The 12084-nt window shown below is 41.8% G+C and overlaps 1 protein-coding gene across 8 annotated transcripts in view; it reads right to left on the reverse strand.

The window, feature by feature from the left end:
- Arnt (aryl hydrocarbon receptor nuclear translocator) overlaps positions 1–12084 on the reverse strand; it is a 63350-nt gene that overhangs the window by 32775 nt on the left and 18491 nt on the right. For 5 of the 8 annotated variants that reach the window (XM_052179776.1, XM_052179773.1, XM_052179778.1 and 2 more), the window contains exons 4-5: positions 7752–7796; positions 651–695 (exon numbers count right to left, since the gene is read on the reverse strand). In XM_052179776.1, the coding sequence (XP_052035736.1) occupies positions 651–695; positions 7752–7796 (90 nt within the window). The remainder of the gene's footprint in view (positions 1–650; positions 696–7751; positions 7797–12084) is intronic. The other 3 variants (XM_052179781.1, XM_052179780.1, XM_052179774.1) reach the window with 1 other exon arrangement.

Here is a 12084-nt window from a genome sequence, read left to right on the forward strand (position 1 = left end):
GCAAGTACTTTGCAGACTGAGCTATCTCTCCAGCCTAGAAAATCCATCTTTTAAATAGCCATACCAAGGCAGCTAAATCTTTCCTCAGAAATTATAAGGATTCAATCAGTTCTACTGACATAGCAATCATGACTGTGCTTCTACATAGGGAAGTCCACAGTATGTGTCATGGCCCAAATCCTGGGAACTATGGTAAGGGCTGGTATTCTGATAGAGTATGTCCCTGTTAAAGCATCAGTGGACACAGCCACAATAGTTCTAAATCCTTTTCTGTGGAACTTAGTAATTAAGTAAAGAAAAAATAAAAATCTTAAGAATGAACAGTAATTTATTCTTCCTCCAACACCCAGGTAGGGTTTCTCTGTGTAGCCCTAGCTGTCCTACAAAGAAACCAGGCTGGCCTCAAACTTACAGAACTCCACCTGCCTCTGCTTCCCAAATGCAGGGATCGAAAGAGTGAGCCACCATACCTGGCTTAATTCACCCACTTCCTGATGGGGAAGCCAAAGTTCTTACTGCACCCCAACTTGTAAAACCTCATGTCCTCCTTTGCCACAGGTAAGAGAAAACACAGAAAGGGAAAGAAAAGATGGGTTAGACAAAGGGTAAGAAGGCAGCATCTGCTTCATGCTAAACAACACAGCTCCTACCTGGCAAGTCTCTCTTTATCCGCAGAACTCTGCTCATCATCCGACCTAAAAACAGAATTGATGAACTAAGCGAAAATTAAAATAAAAAGGAAGAAAGGAAAGAAGAAAGGGCAGATGAAAGTGAGGGAAGAAAAATTAAATGCAAAATGAAAAGGAAAGGAAAGGAAAGGAAAGGAAAAGGAAAAGGAAAAGGAAAAAGGAAAAAGGAAAAGGAAAAGGAAAAGGAAAAGGAAAGGAAAGGAGAAATGAAATGGATACAGAGAAAAGGGAGGAAAAGGCCATACAAGTAGGAACCTGGAGAATCTATAGAAATGTGTTTTTGTAAGAAGTAACTTGTAAGATGAAAGTCAAGGACAATTAAAAACTAACATAATCTCAACACACACACACACACAAACCACTTTGTCAAACAATCTGTACAGAAACCAAAGATACAGAGTGTGAACAAAAACCAACCAGGAAATTCAGAATTATCATTCTTATAAACTGCCGCCAATCTGGGAAGAAACTTTTATTCACATTTGCTGTTGTCTATTAGTGACTAAATTACACAGCTTCCAACATCCGAGTAGAAATTTAATTTTCTAACACACACACACACATTATGACAGGATCTGTTTTTCCCATTGTAATATTTAGTGTGTCTGTGTGCCACGGAGGTCAGAGGACAACTTGTAGGAGTTGGTTCTCTTCTCCCACCCTGTGATGAAGAACTTGGAGCTATAACTTGGGTCCTCAGGTTTGGAGTAAAAGTGACACACTGAGCCACCTAGTTTGACCATGACCAGATGTTACTCATGAAATTACATCCTTAGACCAGGAGCTAGGTTTCTTGCATATTCTCTTATTATTGACACACTCCTAATTTAATGAACTCTGGTTTAGGCACCTTAGCATTTTTTCCTAGTTTCACCAGTATCAATCCCTCCTCCCTTGAGGAAAGACAAAGGTTTTCACTAAATTCTTCCTGAGAAACAAACACTGTAAGAATGGATGCAGGAAGCAGGGCTAGGTGGTGTGTGCCTCGACCCTAGCCCTGAGGAGCTCAAGTCCAGACTGGGGTACAGAGATTTCCCGCATAACCAGGGCAATGAGGAAAGGCTGTCTCAATACCCACCCCCCAAAAAGGGCAAAGAGAAACAACTGAAAAAAACCAAGGTACCAGCTAACTCAGCATATCAGTACTCATTTTAAGAGAAATAAGCCTCAAATAAATTATCTAGTAAAGTATATTAATAGTCTAAAAATGATGGGGCTGGAGACGGGCTGAGTAGACAAGGAACACTGGGCTCAGTTTCCCGCAACCCCCAGTTCTGGCTCCAGTCCTAGGAGATCTGATGCCCTCTTCTGTCCTCCATCGGTACACACATGCTGGCTGCACAAACATGTATGTGGGTAAGACCAAATAAAGAAAAAATAATAAGTAAATTTAAAAAAAGCTTTTAAAGATAATGACAAGGAGCATTATCTCAATTATGTCATGTGGACATGAGAACTGAGTAGCAGGCCAGAGAGACTGTCTCACATAAACAAAGATAATAAAGCCAGGCACGCAAATAAAATAACTTCCTAAGACTCTGCCTTAAGATGGATACAGCAGGAAGCAGGACCTTATAGTCTCAGCTACTTGTGATGATAAAATGGGAGAATTTTACCATCAATGCTTGAGCCTAGGAATTTGCAACAGAGTAAAACTTCAGCTTTATTATTATGATGGTGATGATGATGATGTTATTTTATCAATATATGGAAAAATTCCAATAAAACAGAAACTAAAATCCTTACAATCTTGGCACTGGAAAGGCAGAGCTAGGAGGATCCCACAGGCCCATTGAGCAGCATCCTAGTCAACCTGGTACAGTCCAACACAGAGAGAGGGTGGGGTGGGGATGGGGGCCCTGATAAATGACACCTGAAGTTGTCCTGTGTCCTCTCCCTGCACATATATACACAAATGGTCAGTAGAAAAGGAACAACTGGCTGTGGTGGTGTTCAACTTTAATACCAACAGTCAGAAACAAAAGTAAAATAATTTTCTGCAGGTTCCAGGAAAGCCTGACCTGGTGAGATCGTTAACTCAAAAAGAGACAGAAAAGATGGGTCAGAAGTTCTGGCAGAGGATGAGTTTGGTTCTCAGCATCCATGTTGGATAGTTCACAACTACCTGTAAATTCAACTCTAGAAAATCCTGCATGCCCTCATGTGTGCATACCCACACATAAACACACTCAACTAATGTCTAACAGCAGAATCTTAACAAGCCACAGCCATGTAAAAATCATTAATTCTGTCACTTTCTCCCTTTCTCCTTTCCCTAGCACTGTGGTTCTTCTCAGCCTTCCTAACGCTGCGACCCTTTAATCAGTCCCTCATGATGTGGCGAACCCCAATCATAAAATTATTTTTGTTGCTACTTTGTAAGTGTAATTTTACTACTGTAATGAATTGCAATATAAATATCTGAAGCCAGTCAGTGGTGGTGTGTGCTTTTAATCCCTGCACGTGGGAGGCAGAGGCTGGAGGATTTCTGAGTTTGAGGCCAGTCTAGTCTACAGAGTGAGTTCCAGGACAGCCAGGGCTATACAGAGACACCCTGTCAAGAAAGAAAGTAAGAAAGAAAGGAAGGGAGGGAGGGAGGGAGGGAGGGAAGGAGAGAGGGAGGGATGGAGGGAAAGGGAGAGGGAGGGAGGGAGGGAGGGAGGGAGGGAGGGAGAGAGAGAGAGAGAGAGAGAGAGAGAGGGAGGGAGGGAGGGAGGGAGGGAAGGAGGGACTATCTGCTTTGCAGGATGTCTGGTGAGACCCCTGTGAGAGTCATTTGACCCCAGAGGGGTCCCAGCCCACAGGGTTAAAGGCGATGCTCTGTGTCTTTTCCAAGCATGCTCCTCATCAACGCTCTGGGCTTCCCTACTCTTTCTCTAAAGGCTCCCTCACCACCAATGGCTGCCTGTCTATCAAATGTCTCGTCTCCACGACAGCTTAAATTGGCACGGCCTTTCCCCTCTTTCCTCCACTCCCGTCCTCTAGCCAGCAGCTGACGTCTTACCTGCTCTGTTCTTCTTTTAAAGACACTTTTTTTTTGGATTTGGTTTTTTGAGACAGAATTTCTCTGCATAGCCCTGGCTGTTGTGGAACTCACTCTGTAGACCAGGCTGGCCTCGAACTCAGAAATCCACCTGCTTCTGCCTCCCAGAGTGCTGGGATTACAGGCGTGCGCCACCACCACCCGGCAATCTGTTCTTCTTTTAAACTGGAATAAAATTGTTGAGTGTTAAAAATAAGAATAAAAAAAAAAGTAGCCGGGCAGTGGTGGCACACACCTTTAGTCCCAGCACTCTGGGAGGCAGAGGCAGGCGGATTTCTGAGTTCGAGGCCAGCCTGGTCTACAGAGTGAGTTCCAGGACAGCCAGGACAATACAGAGAAACCCTGTCTCGAAAAAAACAAAAAAACAAATTAAGAAAAAAAAGTTAAAGGAAACCGCAGAGAGCCATGAAGACTATAAATGTAGCACACTTGCTGAAGAGAAGCTGACAACGAAGTAGTCACACCTGCCTGCCCTTACTCTACAGTTTTAACAAACAACAAAACATTCATTTTCAAAAGATAAGTAAATTCACGATTTTTAGCTTTTGAACACCTACTGAATTCCCAATGGTATATGAGGTAAACTATCATAACAAACTGTAACTCTAAGAAATACATTTTTGTTTGAGGTTAACCATTTAAAATTCCTTTTATTATTAATAGTAGAGTCACACAATCCCCCTTTCTATTCCAGTATTTCTAAACAAAATAGGGCATACACAGATTAAACACCCCAGGTTGCGTTCTATGGTGTTCTAGACCTTTGATCAAGAGACTGAGGACTGGACCTGTACTACCTGCCCTAGTGAGGATCTGACCTTTGCTTTTTAGGATCTCATGTAGCCAAGGCTGGTCTGGAACAACATTGCCAAATAACTTTTTTTGCTTTTGTTTTCAAAACAAAGTTTCTCTATGTAGTCCTGGCTGTCCTGGAATTCACTCTATAAACCAGGCTGGCCTCAAACTCACAGACAGCTGCCTGGCTCTGACTGCCTCTGCCTCCCAAGTGTTGGGATTAAAGGTGTGTGCCACTGCTGCCCTGCTGCCAAGTAAGCTAAAAATTAAAGATTTACCTATTTTTATTTTTATGCATCTAAGTATTTTGCTTGTATGTATGCATACATGTGCATGCAAGGCCCAAAGAGGTAAGAAGAGGGCATTGGATGCCCCCAGAACTGAGTCGTATATGGTTGTGAGCCCCCAGATGAGCGCTGGGAAACCCTAGACCCACTGCAGGGAGTAACCGATGCTCTTGCCTGCTGCTGCTGAGCTCTCTCTCCAGTCCTAACCTAGGACTACTAACCTCTTGCCTCCACCTCCATAGCACTGAGATTATAAGAGTACATGATCACATGCAGTTTTATGGCTAGACTTTTTAATAGAATCTGAAAGATTATTACCCAAAAATCTATAATTAACGTTTCCTTTAAAGATTACTGCATCCTTAAGATATCATTTATTTCAAGATGTTTTGATAGACTGCTCTTGAAAAACTCCCTATATTCATTCTTTTATTCGTGCCATGGCCACATTTCTGGGCCCAAGCACTCATGATTTCATAGCTGTCCTAAGAGTTAACCAGATTCTATCTACCCTCCCTCTTTCTACCTACTACGTACCTACCTGTTCTTTTCAATCAACCCTATATACTGCCAACACTGTGTCTAAGAGTTAGCTACTCTTCCTGATATTTCTTGGTTCTCTAGATCAGTGGTCCTCAAAGTAGATCCCACTCAGGCAGGTTCAGCAATAAATAAATACTACTGATAAGTATTCACAGAAGACCCAGCAGACAGGCTTAATAAAGGTGCTTGCTGAGTTTCATCACTAGGACTCACAGGTGGAAGGCAAGAATCTACTCCCAGAAGTTGTCCTCTGAGCTCAGCATGTGGAACGTCGTAAACACACACACTCAACCAACTAACCAACCAATGTAATAAAACCGTAAGTATTCATTGCGCTATAGAAACAGCTCGTGGGTAAGTGTGCTCGCTGCTCTCCCAGGAGCCTGAGGTCTTCTTTGACGTCTAAATTCATATGTATATACACATTTATCTATAAAAATGGAATAATCTATATAAACACACATAATTAAAAATAACATAGGTCATTTTTAAAGTAATCAATTAAATACAACATCCAAAAATAAATTTATTCATTTTGAGAAGATTACAAATTCAAATTTGTGTGCGTGCCTTGTGCATGAGACGCATGAGAAGGAGAAAGGCCTTGCTTGTTGTCTATGCCTTCCACTTTTCGGAGACAGAATCACTCTGATTTTTTTTTTTAAGAAATATTTTATGTATACAACTGTACTATAGCTGTCTTCAGACACACCAGATGAGGGCATCAGATCCCATTTCAGATGGTTGTGAGCCACCATGTGGTTGGTGGGAATTGAACTCAGGCCTCTGGAAGAGCAGCCAGTGCTCTTAGTCTCTGAGCTACCTCCCCAGCCCAGAGCCACTCTTGTTGTTCACCGCTGCACACTCCAAGGTAGCTGGGCCATGAGTCTGCAGCTTCCCTCTCTGCTCTAGCTCCCATAAAGACTCACTAAGATCGCAGACGTTTGGGATACTCTGTGTCAAGGTTTTATGTAGGATCTGGGGTTAAGCACTTTAAATCCTAAGCCATCTCCCCAGCCAAAAATTCAGTAGCTTCTAAATTTTTAATTATTTATTATCATTAAGTGTGTCTATAAAATGTACACATATAAGTACAGGCACATGAGTGTCAATGTGTGTGTGTGTGTGCGCGCGTGTCTGTGTGTGTGTGTATGTGTGTATATGTTATGTATATAAGGGAAAACCTTTCAAAATTTGAGCTTAAAGTACTGATCCATTTACTTATTTATTTCCAGTGATTATTAGATTTATTTATATAGGGATAAAAGTCCCTTGCCAAATTAAATGAGAGGTTAAATGTTCAATCCAGTTTTTCTATCCTTTCTGTCCCTATCTGTCTTGAAAACATAATACCAGAAGATGAGGGGCCCAAATACCAGCACATCTCCTAAAAAATGGGCAAATTCTTAGGAGTAGTTCTGAAATTAGGATAAACATTTGTTGATCCTGCATAAGTCCAATCAATCACGACAGGGTCTGCATTGTGCATTTGGTGTTTAGAGCCATTGTACTGAGGCAAATACTCTCTCGGAGCTTTACCCTTGTGCTCAAGCACTCTACTTGTGCCTTTTGGGTCTCTCTCCAGAGACACGTCACACTCAGCTGGGTGAGAGGTGCAGGGAGAGTGGTCAGCGGCACCGGCTTATACTTGAAACCTGACATCATGGCTCCCCGAGTATGTATGTATGTATGTATGTATGTATGTGTGTGTGTATGTATGTATGTATGTATACACGTGTGTATCGGTATATATGTATGATCATGCACATGTAAATGCCAACAGAAGCAAAGAGGATGACAGGCTCTGTAGAGCTGGGCTACAGGGGTGTGAGCCACCATGTGCATGCTAGAAACCAAATTCAGGTCCTCTGCAAGGGCAACGAGCGCATCTCTCCAGCCCCATGACACCCTCCCCTCTTTTTTAAAGAGTAATTCTCAGCAAGAATTTTCTAAAAGTAAAACCAGTATGAGTTGCAAATGATTACTCTTTAATAAAAAGTAAAATATATTTCATAATCTTCTGACAGTTATTTGAACAAATTTGTTTGATATCCAGAATAAAAACTCATTTAAATTAACCATTTTCTATAAAAATTCTTCTGTATTTGTGCCAATATAAAAATATACCCAATATATATACCCAAGTCTACAGTTTACACTCCTGTAGGTACAATATACACATTACTAAAACTTGCATACATGAGAAAAACTTTATGTTAAAAATATACCATTAGCTTCAAGTCACCTGAACGTGCATAATTTACAGGCTGTTTCAACACTTTTCAGAAGAGGAAGGAGACTAAACAGAGAAACTCACTCTCGCCTAGCTAAGATTTCAATCCAGGATTTAGCCTGCCCGAGCCCGTGTGCAGGGCGGACATTCAAGTTCATTACCTGGCAAAGCGCTCCTTGTCACTGCACATCTGTTCATCATCGCACCTGAAAAGAAAGGGCAGGGAAAGATAAATTTAAACCCTTGTACTTCATCTACTCCACTCTGAAATAAAAGCTAGAAATAAGTAAAACTACTCAACAGGGGAGAGATAATGGGGAGCATCACCAAGCAACGGACACCACAGCATCTGAGAGAGCACTAGGAGCCGGTGACGCTGAGTTCTCAGGCATCACACACAAAAAGATGATATGATGAAAACATGAAATGTCTCACAATTTCCCTAAAATTGGGAATACATTTAGGGGTTTTGTTTGTTTTGGGGGTTAGGTTTTTGAGGTGGGGTCAGCTATGTAGCACTGGCCAGCCTGGCATTCACTCTGAACTTGCACACCCTTGGCCTCTGCCTCCCAAGTGCTAAGATTACAGGTATTAATCACTATGCCTGGCTCAGTTTGTTTTTTAATTGTAGTTTAAACACACACACACACACACAGAACAGTGTGTGGGTATATTTTTCCTGTGTTCATTCTTCTGTGAAAAACAGGATCATAAATATGAGTATTCGTTTAACTCCTTAAGATCCTGCTTTATGCTGGGTGTGGCAGCATGTGCCTGCAGTTCTTTTGGCCTAGCTACTTGGGCAGCTGAGGGAAAAGAGCATTTGAGCCAGACATAGGAGGCTGGTCTGAGCAGCACAGCAAGACTCCACAGGGAATGGGGGATGGGGAGGAGCTAGCCAAAGCCTCCAAGGGTCAGGGACCATTGCATAAGAGAGGACAGAAACAATCTGAGTTAAGAGAAAGGGCAGACTGTTGTGGAACACTGTCTTCTGAAATGACATGACCAATACATACTTGAATTCATGATAGCTGTGACCTCAAAAACTACACAACATCTAAGCATAGAGGAGGGGAGGAGCTCACAAAGCCACAAACCTCCTTGAGGATCTGTAAGCAGTTAGTAGCTGCAGAGAGAGGTTTTCTGCAGTAGCCCTGAGGAAAGTGTACTTGTTCCTGTAGTAATCACTCACACACACTACTGGTAAGCTGCCCTAAAGAAACACTGAGAGCCACTCCGACAAAAGTCATGAAAGTAGAAGAGGACCGAGTTGGGAAGAGGCAGGAGGCTAATGAGAAGAGGATGTCCCAGGGTAAGGGGTGGGTATAAAACGCCTTATAGCCATGTATGAAAATGTAAACTGTGCACAACTGAACCCCCGCACACACAATGCAGGTTCAAAGAGGATCACCACAAGCTGGAGGTCATCGGCAACCAACAAATTGGGAAAAGATCTTCACCAATCCTACATCAGATAGAGGGCTAATATCCAATATATACAAAGAACTCAAGAAGTTAGACTCCAGAAAACCAAACAACCCTATTAAAAAATGGGGTACAGAGTTAAAGAATTCTCCCCTAAAAAACTTCGGATGGCAGAGAAGCATCTTAAAAAATGCTCAACTTCATTAGTCACCAGGGAAATGCAAATCAAAACAACCGAGATTTCACCTTACACCAATCAGAATGGCTAAGATTAAAAATTCAGGAGACAGCAGGTGTTGGAGAGGATGTGGAGAAAGAGGAATACTCCTCCACTGCTGGTGGGGTTGCAAATTGGTACAACCACTCTGGAAATCAGTCTGGCGGTTCCTCCAAAAACTGGGCACCTTACTTCCAGAAGATCCTGCTATACCACTCCTGGGCATATACCCAAAAGATTCCCCAGCATGTAATAAGGATACATGCTCTACTATGTTCATAGCAGCCCTATTTATAATTGCCAAATGCTGGAAAGAACCCAGGTATCCCTCAACAGAAGAGTGGATGCAAAAAATGTGCTATATATACAGACATTAGAAACAATGAATTCATGAAATTCTTAGGCAAATGGATGGAGCTGGAGAACATCATACTAAGTGAGGTAACCCAGACTCAAAAGATGAATCATGGTATGCACTCACTAATAAGTGGATATTAACCTAGAAAACTGGAATGCCCAAAACATAATCCACACATCAAATGAGGCACAAGAAGAACGGAGGTGTGGCCCCTTGTTCTGGAAAGACTCAGTGAAGCAGTATAGGGCAAAACCAGAACGGGGAAGTGGGAAGGGGTGGGTGGGAGGATAGGGGGAGAGAAGGGGGCTTATGGGACTTTCGGAGAGTGGGGGGCTAGAAAAGTGGAAACCATTGGAAATGTAAATAAAAAATATATCGAATAAAAAAAAAAGAAAAAAGAAATGCCTCAATGCTCTAGTCCTATTCAGATTAGAAAGAATGTGAAAAACAAATTCTGTGTTAGGGGTCACATCCTTAGTCCCAGAATTGAAAGGCAGAGACAGGCAGACCTCTGGGAGTTTCAAGCCTGCCAAAGCTAGAGTCAGACCTATTTACAACAAAATAACAAACAAGTGCTAAGCAGGGTATAGTGGCTTGAGCCCATAGTTAACACCTCTGAGAAAAGAGGTTCTCTGAAATTTGTGTAAAACCTGGACTATACAATGCTTGATTGGATTACCAAGTGGGATTCTGTCAAACAAAATGGAGGTAGTGAGATGTTTCAATAGATAAAAACATTTGCTGCCAAGCCTGCTGATCTGAATTCTCAGAACCTATATAGTGGTCGTGGTGGTGGTGGTAGGGATACCTATTCCTGCAAGTTTTCTCTGACCTTCATACATGTGCGGACACACATACACACAGCAAAAGTGTTTAAAACACACAATGGCACACACACATTCTTAAGTTCTCTTATAGCTACAAATCCCCTCTAGGAAGATTTATCAACCAGGAGAGAGTAATTAACCTAGAGGACAGGAGGTCAAGAGACAAATATAGATCAAGGCAAACGTTGCCACAACTATCACCCATCATTCAAATGCACATTCATCTTATCTGTGAATCCTCTACTGAGTAGCCTATGAGATCATACAAATTCTCCAGTTTCACTGACTGCATACTGTTTTCCCTGTGGGCAACTAGGCTACTCTTTGACAACCACATATCTATCTACCTCTTCTGTTTACCTGTCTCCAAACAGTCTGTTTTATCAACTTAGTCATCAAAGTACTTAGAGGAAGAGGAAGGTCTTTCTTTCCCTACACTAGCAACAAAGGCATACCTATACAGTTACTATCAGCTGTCACGCCATGGATACTAGCTGAAATGGATGAATAAAATTCAGTATTTACTTCTTAGTACACACACAGAGTAGCGCTGGGAATCAAACCCAGGCCTTGCATAAACTAAGCACACACTTTATCACTGAGCCACACCTGTAGCCCCACTGTAACCACTCTGGAGTATCAAGAGGCATAGCTGCTGTCATTTTTGTCTTCATTTTTCTGAAACTGTCTCCTATGTAACTCGATTAAGGTAGAACTTACTAAGCGTGCCATGTGTTTGGAAGCCAGAAGAGGGCGCTGTAGTTATAGGCAATTCTACATTGCCTAATGTGGGTTCCAGGTACCAAACTCTAGTCCTCTCTAAGAGCAGCAAGCACTCTTAACAGCTGAGCCATCGCTCCAATTCCCACAATTCTTCATCTTAAATATTAAATACTTTCCAAAGCTTGTATTAGAGTTGTAGCTTATTATGTATTGTAGATTCTGACTCTGCTAAGACCCATGATTTCCAAGTACTTTCCCAACTCTACATTTTACGTCTTCAGGACAAGCAAAAAGAACTATTAGGAATTAAGTTTCACAAAACTGGCAATTCAATGATACCATGTTTTACAGTAAACTTTGTCTTGTTATCTGAAGTATGTCAACACAGAACATGCTTTTGGTTCCCTTATATACGTAACATACACACACACACACACACACACACACACACATTGACACTCATGTGCCTGTTTAAAAGATCACCCTGATCCCAAACACCAGTGTAGTTGCTGGTAGGCTAATAGACTTTCATTGGATTAAATCCATGTCCAAGCATTCTCTGGTAGATATTCCACAACATCAACACCCATATGGTAGCTCACAATCATCTGTAACTCTTAGTTCTAGAGAACCAACACCCTCTTCAGGCCTCTGCCAGCACGATATGCATGTGGTAATCCAACACACTTGGCAGGTAACAACATCCAGACACTTAAGATAAAGACACATAAATGCAGCAGTAACAACAAAAGTCTGCCTAGTGCCAAAAAGTGAAATCTTTTTCCTTCTTCACATTTATCAAGATTCACTAAGTATCCAGAAGAATTATTTTTAATTGCTGTGCTGGTTAGTTTCTATCAATTTGACAAAAACCTAGACATCTGAGAAGAGGGACTCTCAACTGAGACAATGTCTCTATTAGATGGCCTGTGGGCAAGCCAGTG

The sequence above is a fragment of the Apodemus sylvaticus genome, chromosome 4 (genome assembly GCF_947179515.1).
Source record: "Apodemus sylvaticus chromosome 4, mApoSyl1.1, whole genome shotgun sequence".
In the NCBI taxonomy this organism is placed as follows: domain Eukaryota; kingdom Metazoa; phylum Chordata; class Mammalia; order Rodentia; family Muridae; genus Apodemus; species Apodemus sylvaticus.